Consider the following 23,601-nt stretch of genomic DNA (forward strand, 5'->3'; position numbering starts at 1 on the left):
CTCCACTCGAAACGTCACCCATTCCTTCTCTCCAGAGATGCTGCCTGTCCCGCTGAGTTACTCCAGCATTTTGTGTCTATCTTTGGTAACAAGCAGCCCACTGATTGTAGTGCAACAAAGCAAACATAAAACAAGACCCCGCCTGCACTCCCACGATCCACTTCAAAGGAGAGCTGTGCTGTCTGGCCAGTTTTCATTGTTCAGCCAACAGCAATCTCATCTCCACAGCATCTTGCTGTGAGTGAGTGGGCTGCTAATCAACTTTCTTTAGAAAAGGTGAACACGGGCGAGAAGTTCTGCAAAGTTCTGCTAGAAGTTCTTCAAATCCCCCGAGGCCACGAAAGTCACATCAAAATGCAAGCTCAACTTTTGGTTTATGTATTGCTGGGAGGTGTTTTTAATCCACTTTCCTAGATCTTAACCGGAATAGTATTTCTTCACCAATATGAATCAGCAATGGTCATGGATTGGTAATGGCAAGACCAACTAATTGGGCTTTCCTCCATATCCAGCAGGAATGGGACTGGACTGCTGAAGTCCTCAGCCAATTGCTGATCGTCCGACCTCCCCCCACTAGTAAAACATAACCCCCAATATATGCCGGGTAGCGGAGTCTTGCTGTCTGCTTGGGTGGGATTCTCTTCCAGCGATCGGGGTACTGCTGAGAGTTATCGGCATGAGGGTGGAATGCCTCTGACACACAGAGACTTTGGGAATGGAAGGGGTTCAGGTCTGACTGTCCCCCTGATTCAATTTTGTATCTGTTTGCTTTGTTGTCACCTTCTCCCAGCTAACAATGATCTATTCTACATTTTCCTTGATCAGCATCTCTTTTGATGTCTTGTTTTCACACCTTACACTCCCTTATCTGTGTGTCCCTCTTCCCTGACTCTCACTGAAGAAGGGTCTCGACCTGCAACATCACCCGTTCCTTCTATCCAGAGATGCTGCCTGTCCCGCTGAGTTACTCCAGCAATTTGTGTCTATCTTAACTGTTATTCCTCATGGTCTCTGAAGTACATCACCTAACCCTTTCTAAACTTTCATAAAGTCAAAGAGTTATACATTTCAGAAACATGCCCTGCAGCCCATCTTGTCCATACTATTCAAAATAAATGTTGGCTTTCTGGGCTAGCCTCATTTTCCTGCATTTGGCACATATCCCTCTACAGTCTACACCAATCCTATCCATATATCTGTCCAAAAGTCATAATTGTATCCACTTGTTTCCTATGGCAGCTCATTCCAGATACGGACTACCCTCCGAGTGAAAAAGTTGCCCCTCAGGCCACTCTTAAATCTCTTCCCTCTTACCTTAAGCCAATACTCTCTAGCTTTAGAATCCTCTGCCCCAGGAAAAGGGCAGTGAGTGTACACTTGATGAGGTATATTCAATCAATCTCAGTTTCCTTAACTCTGAAAAGTACCAGTACATCCAACCACTCCCTATAAAACTTAAGTCTACAAGTCCCAGTAACATCCTGGTGAATCTCTTCTGCAGCCTTTTCAGCTTCTCCACCCTATTCTTACAATCCATCTCTTCGACCCAGCTCAAACCCATCCTGCTTTAACCCGGCATCCATTTTCTATCTGCTCAGACCTCTGGCAGGTGCATGGGAAGATACGGGCAACAATCATTGCAGGTTGCCGATTGCATGGGTTCACGTCTTGGCTTGAAGCTCAGGGTCGTTCATACCCCACTCAACTCGCAGAGGCTGAGGGATGGTCTTGGTGAAAGGGCAGGCAGGAGCAGCTCACAGCTTGTGTTGGAACTGCACAATGAGAAGCAAAGGAGCAGAGAAAGTGGAGAAAACCTGGAGGAAACATTTTACCTCATTATATTCTGTGTTATAAGTAATTGACACATTAGACACAACAGATTGGAAATTGAGTGCTATTTGCGAGCTATTTGCGATGTAAATGAAAAAGAACCCGCCTGCAGCAAATGCCAGCATGTCCTTCACATTCAAATTGTTTTTAGCAGCAGTGTTTGAGGATCAAAATATAAGGCACACTGTGGTGATCAGGAGCTGTGTGCTATTCTGGGCTAGTGTGGTGTTCAGAGGCAGTGCAGTGTTTATTATGGGGCAGTGTGGTCTTTGGGGGGTTGTGGTATGTGTCGTCTTTGGGGGAGGGGGGCAGTGCGGTGTTTGGGTGGGGGTTGTGATATGTGTGGGAGCTGCAGTGTTTGGGAGGGGTTCAGATATGTGAGGGAGGTCTCGTGTTTGGGGGGGGGCAGTGTGGTGTTTGTGGGGAGGGAGCTGTAGTGTGTGGGGGAGGTGCGGTGTTTAGGGGGTAACTTAGTGCTCGGGGTGGGGATGGATTAGTGTTTGGGTGCGGTGTTTGCCGATTGTTATATTTGTGGGAGGTATGGTGTTTGGGGATAGCGCGGTGTTGGGAGGGCAGATGGTTGGCGATGGTTTGGTGTTTGTGGTAAGAGTGCCGTTTACCCAGGGGAATTCTATTGCACACTTCACAGCACACAATGTTTCTGATGTGGAGTTACAGATCTGACCTGGGAAATACAGTGGATCAGTCCCATACTCCAAGTTCCATGGGGAATGGGTTGGGATCTCCCACCCACTGAGGGACACGTTGCTTTCTGACCAGACACCTTTCAGTGTCACTGAACAGCTGAGTAGCCAGAACCACTGGCTGAGTGAGTCAGGCAGGGAGCAGAGTCTCCACCCAGGTCTAGGTTGGGATGGGATATAGGGCTTTTGCAAATTACAGGAAGCACTGTGGCACATCTACAAAACACCTCCAGAGACCCACGTTTGATCCTGACCTTCAGTCCTGTCTGTGTGGAGTTTGCATGTTCTCCCCTCTCCAGTATAACTTTCCGCAAGGAACTCCGGTTTACCCACACATCACAAAGACGTGTAAGTTGGTTGGTCAATTGGGCACCATGAATTACCCCTAGTGCAGCGTCAGCTCCTTCTACACGCTGACCTTTCCCGCAGCTTGCAAAGAGGCAGGTGCAGCGGAGGATGCCACTGACTGTTGCCGTGTGGACAAGAGTTGCACTTCACTGACCAACCTCTCTCTGCATGGGGAGGTGCATGGAAGCTGGAAGCAGGAAGATATAGAGGTGTGTCTATGGAACTCACAGTCTTATGAGACGAAGAAACTAATGGCCAATGGTAAGTATGACAATGACTTCTTCCCCATCAAATTAGAATATGATCTATCTTCCTCTACACCTCTGGAACAATGATTACTGGACTAAAAAATCAACAGAAGGCATGCAAACTGAAGGGGTAGTGTGAGGAGAGTGGACACAGGTGCACGCATTTCTACGCTAGACAGGAGCTCTGGTGCTACTGTTCAGCGTGGAGTGCTGGGAAGTCCAAGTCACTCATCTGGAAGCTCTTTGAGAGGCCACAGCTGATGACAGAGGTTTATTTTGGGAGACATCGTATCTCGGAAGGGAAGAAGGGAAAGAGGGAAATCAGAACCTTGTGCCAATGAGGTTTACCCGAATTTCTGCCCCTTTAGGCAAAGAGAAACATGGATTAGGTGATTCTGATAATTGCAGAAGGGCTGGAGTGTGTTGCATACTTTCTATACAATCTGAGCATTATCTGAAAATTGTACAGGGGAGAGAAATGTTGAACCTACTCTGGAGTAGTGGAGAGAGGAACGTTGAGTGGACTGCAGAGGGGTGGGAGTTACAGACAGGCACCCAGATCATTGGGCTACCAGGCTTATGATTGTGATTATGTATAGTATGATTGTTACTGGGCTGTATGCCAAACTACTAAATTACCAAGCTGCAGCAATACCCTACACAGATTGCGAATAAGTAGTTCCTGGAATTTGGCAATATTCTGAAGGAGCTTTCAAAAATTGGACTACATTTGAATTCCTAAACCAAATTCACAAATTAACTTATGTGGTTCAGTTTCCAAGACCCCAATCAAATAGTTAAACCCTGGCTGTGTTTAACTTTGGGATATTTTTATTCCCATGTTCCTAAATAACAAAGAGAATTCAGATTGCCTGTTATGTTGCAAGAGTAGTTTTTGGGGTGCGTCTTTAATGGCGGAGTTTTCAATACACTGTCCATACAGAGGCAGTGAAACCACAGCTCAGGATTTGGCACTGGGAGGGACTGAGGGACTTGGCTGGCAAAGGATGTCAAGATGCTGCCACTGAGCTTGTCACTGCCAGATAAAAGAAACGGAGAGTATTAGTGAGACCCCGATGAATGAGTGCATTTGGGCCTCTATTAAGAATACGTCGATGTTCTGGTTGAGGTCTTAGGGGGTCTAGAATAAGGTTATTAGACATCAGGAATTGGATCATTTAGTTCTTGAGTAGGGTTGTGGTGCTCTGTATAAGGGGAGCCAATCGCTCTGGATCAGGGGTCTCATGGTGAGTGGCTAAATCACAATTGGACTCTGGCTGTGGGTAAGAGGGACAAGCACGTTAGTGCAGCGGTAGGGTTGATCCCTTGCAGCGTTTAGAGTGCCAGAGACCCAGGTTCAATCCTGACTACGGGTGCAGTCAGCTCAGTTTGTACATTCTCCCCGTGACCGCGTGGAATTTCTCCGAGATTCAGTTTCCTTGCCCGCTCCAAAGATATACAGGTTTGTAGGTTAATTGGCTTGGTATAAATGTAAAAATTGTCTCTAGTGTGTGTAGGATTATGTTAATGTGTGGGGATCGCTGGTCGGTGCAGACTCAGTGAGCCGAAGGGCCCGAGTCCGCACTGTATCTCTAAACTAGACTAAACCAAACATAGAAACATTGAATGGTGAGCACAGAAATCCTTCAGCCCGCCATGTCTATGCTGATCATGCAAATCAAACCAATCCCATCCACCTGTGTATGGTATGTATGTATTCCTATTCATGTGTTGTCTAAATTACTCTTAAATGCTATATCTCCTTTCACTTCTCCTGGCAGCATATTCCAGGCATCGACCACTCTATCTATGTCTATTATCATTCTGTAAACTACTATCAGGTTGCTCTTCAGGCTCTGAAGCTCCAGAGAAAACTACCCAAGTTTGTCCCACCTTTTCTGATAATCAATATCCTCCAATCCAGGCAGCATTCTGATAAACCTCTTCAGCACCATCTCCAAAGCCTCTACATGCATCCCACAATGGGGGCAACCTGAACTGCACACTATACTCCAAATGCAGTTGAAGTAAAGTTTTATACAGCTGCAGCATAACTTAAGGATTCCAGAGTTTTCAGGAGCAAAGGCCGTCGGCAAAACAGTAAGTTCTCTTTGCTCAACTTCATCAGGCAGGAGTACTCGGGCATTTTACTTCGGAGTCACGTGAGTGACTACGTGAAGAAGGGCCGTCCGTCTGCGTGCGCGTCATTACGTCTGAACGCAACACGGACTGGCAGGCATTGAGCCTCCCAGGTCGTCGGGATCAGCAGGTAAGGAAAGTTGAAATCACTTACCTGCGTTCTTTCGAGCTTGAAGTTTTTTCAGAGCCCAGATGTCGAGGAGACGGCCCGCGAGGATGTCGGCTGCCGAAGACCGCAGCCTTCCAAATAGCGGGCGATGGTCTTGTTCCCGACATTAGTGCTGACAGCAGAATCGGCAGGAGACTTTGCGCGGGAGCAGGAGCTCCATGGTTGTCCTGCGGGGCGTAATGCCACCCGCAAGTCTAAACAAACCCGTTGACTCAGATGAGTCCGGGGAAGAGGGATACCCTCCCTCAACGGAGAGCGTCTGAGGACGACTTCTCCCACATGGAGCAACTTATGGAGAAGTTGCTCCAACAATAATCTGCTCCAAAGGAGGGAGCAGCATCAGCACAGCCTACAGCAGTGCCGGTGCCGGGAGCCTCGCACATGGGGCAGCCCAATGTCTTCCCCATTGAAGGGGGAACTACATGTGGAAGAAACCACTCTGAATCAAAGAGAGGGGGGGAAACCTTCCCAGGGACAAGCAGAAGAAAGGAAGTAAGTAAGTAAGTTTTACTTATATTGCACTGTTTAAGTCAACACCAAAATGCTTTACATAAAAGGAATAATAAGCTTCCATACAAACAAACAGAAAATAAGTGCTTCTGCAATCATCCAGGTTCCACTGGGTGCTTCCCTGGATGGAATCTAGCTCTTGACAGCCTGGGTATTATGGAGAACCCGCAGGCAGCAGCACCTGTTTTCTAAGGAGAGGAGCATTCATGGTCCTTTTCAGTCTGACCAAAGCTAGAATCTCATTTAGGTCCACTGGAAGGGCCATGTCAGCACAGGTATCCTCAGGGGCCTGTGGCAGCACCTGTTTTCAGGGCTGCCTACGAACCTCACTCTCAGTGGGTGACAACACACCCCACACCAACGGTAAGCGGTTCACTGAATCCGGTGGTAGCTTGAAAGCTGGGCACGGAAATATGATCAGAGTCGTCTTTCAAGGCAGACTCAAAATAATGGCCAGAATTGTCCTACAAGGCAGGCTCAGTATGATGAGGTTTCAGACCAGACCCAAGCAGAGGTCGGGAGAAACATGGAATCCACACTCCTTACCAGTCCTACTCCCAATCAAGGAGAGGAAAGGAATCTGCATCAGGGGCCTTTGGGCTTACCACAAGACCACCGGTAGCCATGGAGGTAGGTGGGTCTGGGTTTACTGAAACAAGGGATTGTGGAGCAGTTACATGTTGGTAAATTTACTCTTGTGTTCTTGTTCAAAATGACAATAACAAGAAATTTCAGAACGGGGTTTTTAAAAACAGATAATAACGTGATAATTTTACTGCACAACATACACAGGTTCCAAGCAGACTTGGAACTCAGACTGGAATTGTCTTCTAGGCAGGCCCAGTATTTTTGGGCAGGATTGCCATTCAGGACATGTGACAGATGGAGGATGTCACTTCATCCAGGTGTAACTCATTTGTGCAGTATAGACTTTTAGAAACAGTAATTTTGTTACGGTTTAACTACTGTTTTATAGGAGCTTCCTATAGAATGGTCACATGGCATGCATCAACCACAAAGATGCATACTATTCGGTGTCTATTCACTAAGAACAGGAGATATTTGAAGTTTAACTGGATGGTATGGATCTGCCAAATGGGTTGACATCAGCTCCTAGACTATTGACAAAACTATGGAAACCAATTCTGGGCCTACAAAGGTCTCAAAACCACATAGTAATGGCATATTTGGAGGACATTTTCATTTTGTAGTCACCAAGAATTGGCAGAAGCATCAGTCAAGCAAACCAAAACCCTGTTTGAAAGAATTGGTTACCTCATCCATCCAGTTAAATCAAAATAGACACCTACAAGGGTAATTGATTACCTAGAATTTACTATCAAAAACAGTAAATTTGTTGGTGACTTTGCCTAGGGGCAAACGACAATATTAATTAAGCCTGCAATGACCTGATAGTCAAATTCTAGCTATCTATCAGGCAAACAGCGAGTGTAATTGGCAAATAGTAGCTGCATTACAGCAAGCAAAGGAATGAACACTCAGATTATATGCAGGCCGAATTGGCAAACTATGGATTGCCAGCAGAGGCCTTTGTTGAATAACTATGGTGGATAACGAATGGGAGAAATTTTGCTCGAAAGCCATCGAGGGTTCTTCAGACCTATGCAAGCGGCTAAGGATGGGGAGACACCAACACAGTCTAAAGCGGTGGGGGCAGATGGAATGAGCAGGAGTCTGTAATTCCCCAACACATGGAATCAATTACCCAGAATTGTTGGGGGCACAATATGGACTCAAGGTTCTCTGTAGCGATATGCAACTGGTGCTTGTTCAAATTCAGATTGATAACACCACTGCGGTGGCATATATCCATTAACAAGGGTGGTGTAAAATCTGTATCTTACGACAGATTGTCGAACCTCATTTGGCACTGGTGTATTGAGAGGAATATTTGGGAAATCTACGAGGTAGATATAACACGGTGACAGATGCTGGACCATGAATGTTTAATAACAACACAGAATGGATGTTGAATCACAGTATTTAACAAAATAACTACACGATTTGGCATACCAGATGTTGATCCGTTTGCATCTAGACTAACCATTAGTTACCCAGATACGTGTCCTGCGAGCTGGATCCAGGAGCAAGGCAGTGGATGCTTTCTCCCTCAATTGGGGAGGAATGTTTATGTATGCTTTCCGCCAATTTGTCTCACAAACCGATGCTTGACAAAAATCAAGCAAGACTAAGCCACAGGCATATTGGTAGTGCCAGATTGGCCTACTCAAGCCTGGTCCCCAAAAATTTTGGGAATTATAGTCCAGCCAGTAATGGCTGTACCCAAGAGCAGGGACCTCCTAGTGAACCCAGTTACAGGGAGCAATCATCCACTACATGAACGTATAACTTGTTGGTCTGCAGATTCTGAGGAGGCCATTTCAAGGCATAGGACTGTCCGAACAAATACAACACAGTTCGGATAACGGATGTCTTGGAGTTCCTATCAACTGTACTATAACTATAAACTAAGTTATAGTGCATCTATAGTGCCAGAGGCGCACTCTCCTCCAATCTGATGCCGGAAGCAGGGCACAGTTCGATAGGAACGCACCCCTTTACAACAAAATTCATGAAGGGAATTTACAATTTAAGACCTCCAAGGCCAAGGTACACTGACACATGGGATGTGAGCGTGGTACAAGCCCTACTTTGACAGTGGGGACCGCCTATAACTAACCCTGAAGGTGGTATGCGGACAAAGAGTCCAGACACTGCAAAAGCTACGGTTGGACTACATGACCACCAATATGAACAACATAACATTCCTAATCAGGAACCTGATAAACAGAGCAGGCCAGGAATGCCAGGGATGGAGATCCAGTTCTTGGCATATCCAGAGGACCAACGGTTGTGTGGGTGGTAACATACTAACACCACTATCTGAGAGTTACGGAGAATCTCAAAGGCACAGAACAATCGGTCCTCATCAGCCATAAAAAATTTTTTAAAAAACACACCAAAAGGTGTCAACTCAAACCATCTCCAGATGGTCAAAAGAGGCAATGGCGGTAGCAGGAGTAAACATTTATATGGTTAAATCTCACTCCACCAGGGCTGCATCTACATCGGCAGCAAGAGCTATGGACGTGCCCCTTGAAGACATCCTAGTGGCTCCAGGATGGACGAATGAAATAACGGTCCACCGGTTTTATAACAAACCTATAACCGGACTGGGGGTGTTTGCACGTACCATTTTAAGTTCTGTCCCTTAGTTTCCCCCCCAAGGTTGGGAGGGGTAACTTTTTAAAAAACTTTTCTTTCATTTAAAGCATCAGTTTCTTTACTTAACTACGTAATGTCTGAATGCTTTAATGATTACACGCATCCATGGTCAATCCATTCAGTGTGTGACGCCTGGATTCGTAACCGGCGTAAAATCACAGAGCTTTGAAATCTTCACGTAGTCACTCACGTGACTCCGAAGTAAAATAGTAAGATTAAACGAGAACTTACCAGTTTGAAGTTTGATCTTGATTTTATGAGGAGTTACGATGAGCGATTACGTGCCCACCGCTCCCACCCTCATATTATCAAGGTCATATGGAAGTTCAAGTTTTTCACAATCTTACTATTATCAGGTCTTCTTTTTTATCTGTGATTTAACACCGCTGCTTTGAAGATTGACGCGCACGCAGACGGACGGCCCTTCTTCACGTAATCGCTCATCGTAACTCCTCATAAAATCAAGATCAAACTTCAAACTGGTAAGTTCTCGTTTAATCTTACTATTTCTGTGTGAGCTCTGATGTTTCAAACGTGTGCCCATTTGGCATTATGAGAGTGAGATGGCCTCAATATCACACAACTGTATACACCTTTGTGCCTTTTTGCTCACAAAACTGGAATGGGATTTTAATCCTCCCCGTTAACATTCCCAGCCCCGAGTCAAGAGATGGTGACACCTGGACTCCCCTGCGGCAGAGGTTTGAGACATACAAGGTCACAAAAGGATAGTACTGCCCAAGCAAAAGAACCCAAAGCAAGCAAATAATATCTGACAGAGAAGAATGAAGTGCCGCCTTGTGTTGTTGACAAGTGCCATTCCCACCCCTTATTGATCCCCGTGCAAGATTAACAACTTGATCATTGATGGAGATAAACTCAAGGTCAAGGAGATATTTCAGCAGATTTTCAGGAATGCCAACAGCCGGTGTTACAATGTGGGATGCACTGTCAGCATTTACCAGTACGTATTTAATACAACAGCTTTCATTCCAGTGCGTCTCCAGTGAATCTTCACGCAGGGCGTGTGAAACTACCACACCATGTCCTCTTAAACTCTGCAAGCATCCATCAACAGCTTTGCAAATCCTGTTTGTCCTGCTATGGCAAGGGAACTTTGGATGGAAAAGATACTGGGATCATATCTTCCGGAAGCAAATGGGAGGGATGAATGAATAGCGTCATGCATGTTGTGCAATGGCACGATACCAAACCTCAAGTTGCTCTATCCGATAACACATTGGAACTGATACAAATAAAACAGCCTGCTGATGTAAATGCAGAAATGCTTTGGCTTTTGAAAAAATCCAAGTGATATAGACAACATATATGTACTTGGTGCTGTGGAATAGAATTAAGTGTGCAATGTATGTGCAAATAATGGGGCTTAATGGAAATGATGACACTGAAGTTGTTTCTTGCATCAGCTGTGCCTTTCTTTGAGTTTATGTCAATTACAGTTGAAGCGGGAACTGGGTTAAACTACAGACTAACAGATTGAGAATTTACTTTCTTTGTTTGAAGGGTGCAAAGTGAAATGAGCATGTCAGTTTCAATCTATTGCTCAAATCAGCAAAAAGGTCGTCAGGTTTAGCACAGCGTCAAAAAAAGGCACTGGAAATGGAAAGAAGGATAGGGAGTCTGACCCCAATCTCACAATTCGAGAGGACAGTTCGTCCCTAGGAAGTGTGTAATGCAGGCAAATGGGCCAAGGTCATCTGAGCTGTTTTAGTTTGGTTTAGAGATGCAGGTTGAGAAAGGAAGATGTGTTGGACACGCCGTTTAACAGCGATTGTAATTTTGTGCTGAGCATCTGAGATCATGTGATTAAAGCACAGTTGGAATAGTTATTGATGTCAAAGCTAAGGCCAAGAACAATAATGCAAGCAGTTTGAGAAAGGGCATCACGGAAATGATAGCTCCATATTCTGAAACACACGACCAAAGACAAGGCTATCTCCAACAGGTTGCTCGGCAAAACAAAAGAAAGAATCTATTCAGAAATGAGGAGCACCAAGGAACACAAATAAATCGATAGGAAAAATGTTATCAAAGAAGAGGTGGGTTGGATTGAAATTAAATGGAGTGCAACCATGAAATGAATTCTTCAGTCAGATTCACCAGTTACTGTTGGGGCGGAGGCCGGTGATAGGAGTGGAGCAACCTTTTCCACTCATGTGCAACTGAGTTTGGATAACAAAATAATTTTTGCAGGCTCCTGATTTAAATGTTCCTTTTCGCCCCTCTGTCTCAACATCGCCATCACAGTGTTCGCAACAAACCTTGACCAACAACACAACAGGTAAAGCAGATTTTTGTGAGTAACATGACTTGTGCTCCCTTGCTCACCAGTCGGAACTTTGTGCTGCTTCTCCATTCTCTCCAAGCTGTCCAACAAGCCATCGATACGATACTTTATCTGAGTGAGCTCCTTCTTTATTGTCTGCAGGTCATCAGCTTTCACTGAAAAACAAAAAAAAAGGCAGCAAATTCCGCGGTGAGTTACCTTCATAATAGTCTTCTATTTTATTTCATTTTATTATTTCATTTTATTGTATGACATGTTTTTATGTGAAGCACTTTGAGTCTGCCTCGTGTATGAAATGTGCTATATAAATAAAGTTGCCTTGCCTTCATAGTAAATGGACTTCATTTTATTGCAAAGTCCAACACCCACAGACAGGATCTATGGAGAGAATCTATAGTGAAGCTCCCACTTGGGTCTCCTCAATATCCCGCAGCTCTGCTCTCACTCCCCCCTCCCCCCTCTCGTAACAAGGATAGAGTCCCCCTTGTCCTCACCTTCCACCCCTTCAGCCGTTGTATACAACATATAATCCTACAACAGTAATGCCGACATGACTATTGCGGAAGTGGTATATGGCATGAATGGAGCAGAGTTAAGAATAAACATTTGATTTATTTTACAAGGTGTCAGAGTGTAGGGATGAATCATGTTGCCACCGCTTGCATGTAACTACCAACTCGGAGAAAAATCAATCTTCATTCCATTCTTCTTGTGGATTCTCAATTCAGTTTGTCTCATAGAAACATAGAAAATAGGTGCAGGAGGAAGCCATTCGGCCCTTCGAGCCAGCACATTCATTGCGATCATGGCTGATCGTCCCCAATCAATAATCCGTGCCTGCCTTCTCTCCATATCCCTTGATTCCACTAGCCCCTAGAGCTCTATCTAACTCCCCACAATGTCTTCCTCAACTATACAGCAAACACCATTATAAGGTAACATTATGTATTAACATCTGAATAATAATCATGCGGATAAAGGGAATTCGACACAGGTCTTAAAAACAATAAATGTAACATTGCAAATTGAGGATTGATCTGAAGGAAGAACATGCCTTTATTAGTCTAAGCTCAGAACCACTCCTAGTTAAGCAACATCTTATGGAAAGGGACAGACTTTTTTTTTAGAAAGTTACCTTTTTCTGAAAGGCCCTGACATATAAATTTGATAGAGTCAGTGAATCCTTCGACAAATGGCACCAAAAATTCCTGGGATAGTGTCTGTGAACTTCTCAACTCAAAGCATTGAAACTTACAGGGATACAATCTGTCAACCCTTCTCCTCAAGGTTGTGAGATTTAGTGGGGTAGGCCTGTGACCTGGAAATGGTCCTCTTTAAAGGACAAACTTTTGTAGGCACACTTTCAAAGAGTGACTACTCTTTGTATGTCAGTTCAGAGAATGTGTTTTTCCAACCTTTCTGGGAATGGGTGCCATCATGCACACTCTACATAATACCACCCTCACTCACTGCCCCCAGAAAGGACACTGAATGGAGTCCCATTGGGGAATTTTCCTTCTCTGAACAGGGTGACGGCCTAAAATTGACTGAACGCATTTCAAACCTCCAACTTTCTTGGTTAAATGGTATACTCTTTATTAGCAACCACGAGTTGGATTACATTTGTTATGTATCTCCCGTGTTTCCCTAGTCAAAATGAAGCTATTGGCACAGTTTCATGGACAACGAAACAACTGACAGCTCAATAATTTTTCAAAGGAGCATGCGGTTCAGTACTTCACAATGGCCGGCTATTTTCTGTTGCCTGGAGCTTCCCTTCAACTCCAATTAAAGATGCACTAGAGTGATTTAATTCATGTTGGCAGGATACTGGGTGTCCAACCTAATTGTTGCAACTCTGAGATATCGGGTTAAAGCTAAACAGATGGGTTTGTTTCCTCCCTTGCTTTCAATGGGCCACAACCCAGGTGATAAAATTAATGGCCCTTAAAATAAATTGCATTCCACTTTTCAGGGAAATGAGAAAACAGCTTGAAGTAGAGGTTCACTTGAAATTTTCAATTAAAATCTGTTTGGTTTAAAACCTGTTACGTCTCTAACATGGTCCACTTCTGTTGAAAACAAGTGTTGGGCAGAGTGTGGGTGCAGCAGGGAGTGCCGCTGCCTCATGGGTTCAATCCTGAGCGACGATGCTGCCGGTTTGGAGTTTGCATGACTCACCCCCAACTGCCCCTACCCCTTGTGGCCTTGGGGATTTTCTCCTGGTGCTCTGGTTTCCCCCCACATCCTGAATGCATGCAGTTGGCTGCTGTAGATGGTCCCTCGTGCAGATGAGTGGCAGAGGAATCAGGTTGTTGATGTAGATGGGTGTGAATAGGTTACAGGAAGTATGTGAGGGAATGGGATTGATGGAACACTCTGAGAGCAGACATAGGTTAAATGGGCCGAATAGCCACCTTCAAGATCACAAGAAATGATGAGATGCTGCCAGAGTTGGTCCATATTCTATCTACATTGAAGATGTAGAAGCCTGAAACTTGTGTTGTTCAGTGGAGTTGTGACAGAGGCATTTACTCACATTATATTCCATCAACGTCCAGTGCAGTTCTACCCATAGAATATCATAGTGTGCTGGTGATGCCCAGCACTGGGAATGCCATTGAAGGATGAGAAATAAAACTCAAAGCAGAGCTTTGCCTGGGGCAAAGTGATCGATGAGAACAAAGTGAGACACTTCACTGCAAAACTGGCAGATTCAACCCAGCAAAGGGAGCAAAACAAATGTATCCTTATTGCTTCAGAGCTGGTATCACCATCCACCTCTTGCCGGTCGGCCCCAGGAGCAATGCCTACTGCCCGCTGCCCAGGGTCGTCAGAAGCGTACGCCAGCCACTTGCTTCCAACAGGCTTGGAGCATCGTTAGGGGCTGAGTTGGAAGGGGATAATCCCATCGGATTCTCCCTAGATCAGGAAGTCCAGGCAAGAGGGTATCGAAGCCTCTCCTCAACTGGGATGTATCGGGGCGGGGGTAGAGAGGGCCAGGTTTGTGGAATCTCACAGTGTGGCCCTCATCTAGCCAGCTTGTGCAGATGCCAATCTCCAGGAATGAAGACAACTCTCCAGGCACATCTGGAAGAACATGTATCGAAGGCTTTATACCAATACATTCTTTTCATTTGTCTTAAACATTTTCCTTTAGGCTGTATATAATTAGAAGAGATGTGAAAACAGCCGTTTGAGAAAATAAAAACTTTTCTCAAGGTCGCTCCAGTTACAGATCTTCTCGGGTTTTGCTGAGGCAAAGCTTCTGTAGCAACTAGGAAAAGTAAGTGGTGCCCTGGTAACTTGCTCTATGACGATGGCTCGGTTCACCGTTACAATTCAAACACAGGCAACATATTGTCAACTTCCACTGCCGACTGTAGACTTCACCTTGGTTTAAGTACTCATTCCCTCCTTTACTTCAAACACCACTGCGCTTAAAGTGTTAAACATTAGTTTACTTTAAAGCAGCTAAATAAAAAATAGCTGACTTTTCCTTATTTTGCGATGCGCTATTAATTTTGTATAATTGCATTTCATAATAGATTTCTCCAAAAAAAAAACACATGCATGAAAGCGAACATTTAATGAACGCACCATCTGCTTTCTCTGCAAGTGCACAGGAGCTTCTAATTAAGCCTCTTAAATTCCCATTTCAATTATGCAGCCTGAGTAAATCTGAAGTGCCACAGTTTCAGCATTGTGTTGCTGATTCAACGGGGAAGGAAGAAGGCAGTTATGATGTTGCATCACTGCCTGGTTCAGCAACTTGATTGCCCTGGAATGAAGGAGATTACCTGGTCCATCATAGGTACTGACCTCCCCACCATTGAATGGATCTTTCAGGGGCGCTGTCTCAAAAATGCAGCCAATGTCATCTACGACCCACACTGCCCTGACCACACTCTTATTTCACTCATGCCACCAGGAAGAAGGTATAAGAGTCTGAAAACTGTAACAGCCAGGTTCAGGAACAGTTTACTCCCAACAACCATCAGGTTATTAAACTCTTATGAACTCCAATTAAACTCCGAACAATGAACTGCCTTGGTTGCACTAGGGACATTGGGCTTTGTTCTGTTTTTGACCTATTGTTCTTATTTATTTATTTTGCTTGTTTATTATATTACAATCACAATAATACTTTATTAGCCAAGTATGTTTTGCAACATACGAGGAATTTCATTTGCCAAGTCAGTCATATAAATAAAAAGCAACGGAACACACAAAACACATTTTGACATAAACATCCACCACAGTAACTCCTCCGCATTACTCACTGTGATGGAAGGCGAAAAAATGTTCAAATCTCTTCCCTTCATTGTTCTCCTGTGGTCGGGGCCTCGCGTCCTCCGTTGACGGGACGATCTTGACTCCGTAGCCGGTGGTCGGGCCCTCCACATTAGGGCGATCAGCTCTTGCATTGGGGGGGATGTCAGCTCCCCCGCGCCGGCGATCGGACCCTGGGTCGGGGCTGCTGGAACTCCCACCATCCACGGTCGCTCCCGAGATTGCGAGCTCACGGTGCTAAAGTCCGCAGGCCGCGGTTGGAGGGATCCCAGGCAAGGGATCGGCTCCAATGTTAAGTCTGCGCCCCGCGGTAGGGCTCAAGGTCAGTCCGAGGAGGCCTCAAGATCCATTAATGGTAGGCCGCAGAGCGACCGGAGATGCAATCCAGAAAGTAATCGCATCTCTGGCAAGGTAAGAAACTGAAAAAAAGTTTCCCCCACCCACCCCCTCCCCCACATAAAACAAACCGGAGGACATTACATTTACACAAACTTTTAACACACACAAAAAATTTAAAAAACACAAAAAAAAGACAGGCTGTTGGCGGGGCTGCCAATCGTTTGCAATCTTGCTGTGCTGCTGCAAGTAAGAATTTCATTGTTCCGTTTCGGAACATATGACAATAAAACATTCTTGACTCTTGTAAATGGTTTTGGGTACTTTAGCATTGAATTATCAAATGACATGTTAAATTTAAGAACAAGGGCTCTGAATTAACTGCTCTCCCAGGGACTGGGTGGCTCACTCTCGTAGTCTGGGACACTTACGAGTTGAAAAGAATGGGGTGATTTTACTGAAACATACAAGATCCTGAGGGAAGATGGCAGGATAGATGCTGATATATTTCCATCAGTGAGAGAGTCATGAATGAGGGGATGTAGTTACAAGAGCACTGGCCATTTCAAATGGAATCATGTCAAAATGTCTGTGCTACAAGTGGGGCAAATCTGTGGAATTATTTTCCCAGTGAGTTGTGAGACTGGATCATTTGAGCCATTTAAGGTGGAGGAAGATATAAAAGTTTAAAAGATTAGGGTTTAAGGACCATGGGGAACCGGTGGGGAGGATGAGTTAGATCAGCCATGATCATATTGAACAGTGGGGCAGGCTCAGGCTTGCTCATGCACCCATTTTCCTGCATTCTTGTATCTTCCCACATTAAATCACACCGACCACATTGGCTAATGTAAGAGTTTGTTCACAAACTAAGTCTCAATCTGATGCCTTGTGGGCGCCATTTGGTAGAGAAAAGAAACCTCGTTGCTCCCAGTGAGGGAAAGCCACAGCAGGAAGAGAAGACCTTCTGATAAATGGGGGAAGAGCACAGGGTTGCCAGCTGACATGACCTCTCACTGCTGATCAGAATCCATCATTGATTATACGATACACCCAACCTTACATCACCCAACCCTCCCACTATAATTGACCAAAACATTTTTAATGACTCTGCTTCCACCGTGTCATCATCCGAGTGAAAAAAGTCACCTCGTTTCCGACTTAAACAGGCGACCTATTATTTGTTAGACAGTGATCCCAGTTTTAGATAGTCTTATATGAGAAAAGATCTTGTTGTAAAAACATTTGAAAATATTTTAACATGAGCATCTCTCTTTCCCAGTTCTGATGAAGGTTCACAGACTTGATAGTTTAACTCTCTTTCTCTTTCAACAGATGCTGCCCAGCTTGCTGAAAGTCCCCAGTATGGTATGGGGACCTCACTTTACACTATTTTTATTTCAGATTTCTAGCATCTGCAGTTTTATTTAAATGATTGCTCCAGGAACGGCCATCGAGCAGCAGCCAGTTCCCAAAGCCGGGTAATCACACAGCTGCTCCATAGTCACCAATGAACCGGCGGAAGTGATTACACCAGGAACTAGAATAGGAGCTCATTTACCAGTTAACAGAAGCTGATCCAACCTACTTACCAGGGCCAATCAAACAAATGACCAGAGCTAATCCACCATCCAAAAAAATATCTCACATCAACTGACAAATAAGAGGAGCTCCTGCAACTGACCACCAGGAACTTGCCTAACAACTGAGGGGAGTCAATAAACTACCCAACTGAAACACACAAACCAACACAAGCTCATCAACTGACTCATTGGAGCTTGCTGAACCAACTGTGCAGGAAGGAACTGCAGATGCTGGTTTACACTGAAGATAGACACAAAATGCTGGAGTAACTCAGCATGACAGGCAGCATCTTTGGCGAGAAGGTCTCAACCCAAAATGTCACCCATTCCTTCTCTCCAGAAATGCTGCCTGTCTCACTGAGTTACTCCAGCATTTTGTGTCTATCTTTGCCGAACCAACTGACATGAGCTCAGTAACTAACCAATAGGAGCTCGGCAATCAACCAACAGGGATCGTTTTAAGCCAACCAATCAAATAAGAGGTAGATTAACCAACTGGCAGGTTAATTCAATGAACTGCAAACAGTCATGCAAACCAGCTGACTTGAATGAAAGAAACTAACCAACAGAACTAGGGAACCATCCAGCAGTAGCTGGTAAATCAACCTCATGGAGCTACATTAACCAATGGACAGGAGCTCGACAAACCTGCTTGGGTGAGTCAAATGACAGCCACTAGTCAACCAAAGACAAGATCTAATGAACCAATTGACAGGAAGTAAACATAGAACCATAGAAAATAGGTGCAGGAGTAGACCATTCAGCCCTCGATCCAGCACCACCATTCAATATGATCATGGCTGATCATCCAAAATCAGTACCCTGTTCTGGCTTTTCCCCCATATCCCTTGATTCCCTTAGCCCTAAGAACTAAATCTCTTGAAAAGTAGATAAACAAACAAAGTTTGTTCACTAAGCTAACAAAATGACTGAGTTTCTCAACCAAGCAACATGATCTAGACAAACCAACAAACAGATCTGGTTAACATAAAACTAAATTTATCCTCAAAATAATGAGAATTAATCAATCATCCAACTAGAGCCAGCTAACTATCTGAAAATGTTGCTCAACCTGCCACAGCGCTAGTGCACAAAGTGACCAGAGCTGTTCTCCAAGAACTATGGCCTACATAGACTGGACTCTCCGACGACTGGAAACATGATCTTCAGTAATACCAACTCTGTAACTACACTGTGGGGAATGCAGGGGAGGTGTAGCAGGATGTCCCATGGAGGACTCTTCGTTATAGACAGAGTTTGGATAGGTTGGGCTTATTTACTCTGGAGTGAAAGAGGCCGTGGGGCCACCTGATATGTACATAAGATTATGAGAGGTAGGGTAGATATTCAAAATCTTGCGCATGGTCAAACGCAAGAAGAGGGTATATGTTTAATAAGCGGAAGGAGTTTTAAAGGGGACCTGAGGTGTACGTTTTTATTATTATGATGATGATAATACTTTATGATGACTTTATTACACAGAGAACGGATGATATCTTGAGTGTGATACCAGAGGAAGTGGAGGAATTAAATACAGTGAATACGTTTAAGAGCCATTAAGCCTGACATTTAAATAGGCAAGGCACTGAAGGGTATGGTCCTACTGCAGGCAAATGGCTGGCATAGATGTAGTGAGCCGAAAGGTGTGTTTCAGTGTGTATGACTCTGATTCTACCTCCACATTCTGTTTTTTCCTTTCACCAGTTCAGGTTCACCAACCTCAACTTCATTCACCTTCTCTCTTTCCTTTTCTCCTTCGGGCGGGAGAGAAGGATCTATACTCTCCGTCTCCCCAGTGCCGTCCAACTGGCTGTATTTGTGAGTATTGAGCAATCCCTTGCACCGTGCCAACCTAACCAGTGAGTCTACACAGGAAGAGTTCAAACAGATTCTCTCACATTTTGTCCCAGATGTTGGGGCTGGAGCCGCGGTCGTCCTTAGGCCACTCTTGACGGGAAAGCTACTTTTGCTTCTGCGGGGGATGGGGACCATGATGCGTTGGCGTTTGATAGCAGGCACCGCCCGGCTTGGTGGGGGTACTCTGTGGTAGTCGTACATCCTGTGAAAGGAAAGCAGAGTTGAGTCAAAGGCACCAGAATGCGAGCGGAGCCTCCTAACAAGAGGCTCGGCTCTCACTGATCTAGAGAGCAAAAACATTAGTTGTCAGTCCATATGGCCTGTAAAGATTAGTTGGTCACAGCTCAGATCATGATATACAAAAACACAAAAAGGTAAGAGCAGGGTAGTCCACTCGGCCCCTCATGCCTGTCCTGTCATTTAATATGTTCAAATGCTAGATTCAATTCTCTGTGCCAGTTCCCCATTGTCCTCAATCTTTCAAATATTTATCGACCTCCATTTTATATGTATCTGAATGTACCTTAATAAATTGAGGCAATTGAAGCTTTCATCATGAAAGGTAAAAATATTCCTTGTCACCCAAGCAAGAATCACCCCTTCTGGACACGGTAACACTCGGATAAGCTGGCACCCTTTAGACTTTGGTGCTGCTGGATGACAGATTTCATTCGACTATAGAACATTACTTCTGCACACTTTAATTTCACAATTATTTAACCGGTTATACAGTAGCAAAATAAGTTTACCAGTGAATTTGGTGAGTTTAAAGGGAGCAGGAAATACAACCCAGTGTATTTCAGCTCACTACTGGCCACAAACCCTGTGTTTCCCAGCCCTGTCCTCGTCTGCATATCCCGGTGCCACACTGACCACACACCCGGCTCACACTGCAGACTAATGTGTGAACCAGATGTGGCACTGTTGAGATTTCTGAACGATCGATGCCGGATTATTGGAATTTTACTGTGACTCAGATGTCCAGCGCCTTTTGTCTGAATTTCCAAAATCATATGCAAAGGAAAATATTTAAACTGCTTGGATGCTTTCAGATCACCTCATGTTCCACACGGAGTCTGACAAGAAAAATGGCTGGCATGATGGTGCAGCTAAAACAGCCATTGCCTCACAGTACCAGAGATCCGGGTTCAATCCTGACCCCGGGTGCTGTCTGTGTGAAGTTTATACTCTCTCCCTGTGGCACATGGTTTTCCCTCAGGTGTCCTGGTTTACTTTCACATCCCAAAGATGTGCAGATTGATAGGTTAAGTGTCCACTGTAAATTATTCCCTCGTGTGTAGGTGAATGGTAGAAACTGGGGAAATTAATGGGAATGTGGTAAGAAATAAAAATGGGATTAATGTGGGATTAGCGTAAATGTGTGACCTGTTGTGTTTCTCCAGCAGTTTATTTTTGATTCTGATTCCAGCATCTGTAGTCTTTTGTGTCTCCTGTACACAGAATCGAGTTGTCCGAAAGAGCATGTCCAGTACACTCAGACTTCACCGACTGCCTTAAATCCGACACTGCTCATTTGACACCTGGTTCAAATCCATCCCAGATGAGGGAAACTTCCACCACCCTTTGTGTAAAAATAGTCACCCCTCAGGTTCCTATTAATGATTCCCCCCCTCGCCTTAAACCAATGTCCTCTTGGTTCTCAATTCCCCTATGCTGGGCAAAAGGCTCTCATGACTTTGTACACCTCTATAAAATCACCCCTCATCCTCCTGCGCTCAAATCGCCTCAGCGCAGAGCGAGAAGAGGAGGGAAGAGACTGCAGGCCTAAGACTTTTGCCTCCATCACAGTGAGAAGATGCTGGGTGGACTCACTGTGGTGGATGTTAATATGTGTTTATTGTTGTTTTTTTATTGTATTATATGTATGACTGCTGCAATTTCGTTCAGACTTCGGTCTGAATGACAATAAAGGCATATCTATCTATCTATCTATCTATCTAAAGTCCTAGCCTGCTCAACCTCTCTCTTTAGTTCAGGGCCTTGAGTCCTGGCAACATCTTGGTAAACCTTCTCAGCACCCTTTCCAGCTTGACAACATCTTTCCTATATGGTGACCAAAATGAAAACAATACTTTAAATGTGGCCTCATCAATGTCTTATATAACTGTAACATAGCATCCATACCTCTATACTCAGTACTCCGGCAGATGAAGGCCAATGTGCCAAAAGCCTTATTGACTCCCCCGAACTACCTGTGATGCCACTTTCAAGGCTACTGCAGCTCATTTTCAAGGCCAATGATAACCATCAGGCTATTGATAACAGGGGATTCAGTGATTTAAAAGACATCTTGATAAGCAAGAGGGGATTGTGCAGTTGACCAGGCACAATCTTATTAAATGGTGGAACAGGTTCGAGACGTCCCATGTGTAAGAAAGAACTGCAGATGCTGGCTTATATCAAAGATAGACACAAAATACCGGAGTAACTCAGCGGGACAGGCAGCATTTCTGGAGAGAAGGAATGGGTGACGTTTCTGTTCGAGACCCTTCTTCAGTCTGAGACCCTTCTTCTCTCCAGAGATGCTGCCTGTCCCGCTGAGTTACTCCGGCATTTTGTGTCTACCTTCCAGAGGTCTAATGTTCTATTTCTGGTCCTAATTTGTATATTCATGTGGATATTCTCAACTTACATGGCATTCTTAACCTTCAGAGAAACAAAGCCGTCATTTGTTTCTTTCTGAAATGTGCGTGAAATCAGACCATGATTGAGTGTCCCGCTGCCCGCTGATCCCTCTGCTGACCACAGAGTGGCATAGTGTTCAATTATATTTAAGTATTTTCACATGTGTGTCATTATCATTAATATTACCTATTGAGTTCCCTATTGTTTGCTGATGTTTGTCTTTGCTCATTCTTGGACCCCCCCCCCCCCCCATGTTGAGCCTCGTACTCTTGTGTATTAGGATTCTAGTAAAAATACTTCTTTTAGTACTCTTGGCTCCTGTGTCTTCTCTGCACTTGGGTCTACTCATCACTTGATATTGTTACAGCAAGACTGAGCCATACCTGGACCCAGCAGATTAACCACCCCCATGCTAGTCTGACCAACCAAGGTGCCATGAGTGGGAGGCACAAACAGCTACTTGACATTCTCCACAATCTGCAGTCTTTGACCGTAACCTTCCAGCAGAACCAGTCACGGGTGAATCTAACACCAGTAGTGGTGCCCAGTTCAGCCCCCCTTCTTGCCTAACCATCATCTTTAGAATATAATGATGATAATAATAATAATAGGGTTTATTGGTGGGCTAACATTAGTCAACTGTCTCAACATGTGCAGTTGGGACTAGTTCGGAACTTGGACTAGGCCCAAACGTATTTACTTCTTAACGAACATTAATCTTTACAGATGGTATCCGAGGAGAAGAAATATCTGCTGCTGTTCATCTGAAACCGAATAAAACATATCTAAGTATATTGAGCTGACAGGTTAATGATGTTCAAGCATGGAGAGCAAAAGCTGTAACATAAATTGCACATTATAGCTTTAAAAGATGAGTCTTTATCAAGAAGCAGCATAGCAGTTTAGAGTTGGGTGAAAAATAGGTTATGGTACATGGGGGATCTATTAACTGTCTTGACTGGATTATACAGATAATCAACACATCACTTCTCTCCATGGTGCGCTGATTAAATCGGAACATTTTTATTTCTCCAATTATTTGCTCCTGACAACATTCACTATTTGCTGGCGTATTCCTCTGGTACACCAGACACCCCAAGGACCATCCTTTGTCGTATGAGTAAGCACAGGTGACCTACAGGAGTGGGAAGGTACCAGGGCAATTCCAAACTCTGCACACAAAATTGCCAAAGGGATTCGCAGCATGGAGAGTAGTGTAGTTGATTGAGGGTTTTTGGAATCGGGAACATACTGCCGAGATGGTGGTGGAGGACTCAAATTGGCAAGGTACAGAAGGATATGGACCAACTACTGGTAACTGGGATTAGTACTGATGGTGTCATTGGAGAAACACCATCTTTAGAGAGGCATTAGATGGTTGATT

The 23,601-nt window shown here is 44.5% G+C and overlaps 1 protein-coding gene across 5 annotated transcripts in view; it reads right to left on the reverse strand.

The window, feature by feature from the left end:
• The window catches only part of LOC116982681 (RNA-binding Raly-like protein), a 730,325-nt gene that overhangs the window by 25,764 nt on the left and 680,960 nt on the right, over nt 1-23,601 (reverse strand). For all 5 annotated transcript variants that reach the window (XM_033036033.1, XM_033036031.1, XM_033036034.1 and 2 more), the window contains 2 exons: nt 19,613-19,773; nt 11,544-11,657 (listed from right to left, as the gene is read on the reverse strand). In XM_033036033.1, coding sequence (XP_032891924.1) covers nt 11,544-11,657; nt 19,613-19,773 — 275 coding nt within the window. The remainder of the gene's footprint in view (nt 1-11,543; nt 11,658-19,612; nt 19,774-23,601) is intronic.

The sequence above is a fragment of the Amblyraja radiata genome, chromosome 17, assembly GCF_010909765.2.
Source record: "Amblyraja radiata isolate CabotCenter1 chromosome 17, sAmbRad1.1.pri, whole genome shotgun sequence".
Classification (NCBI taxonomy): Eukaryota; Metazoa; Chordata; class Chondrichthyes; order Rajiformes; family Rajidae; genus Amblyraja; species Amblyraja radiata.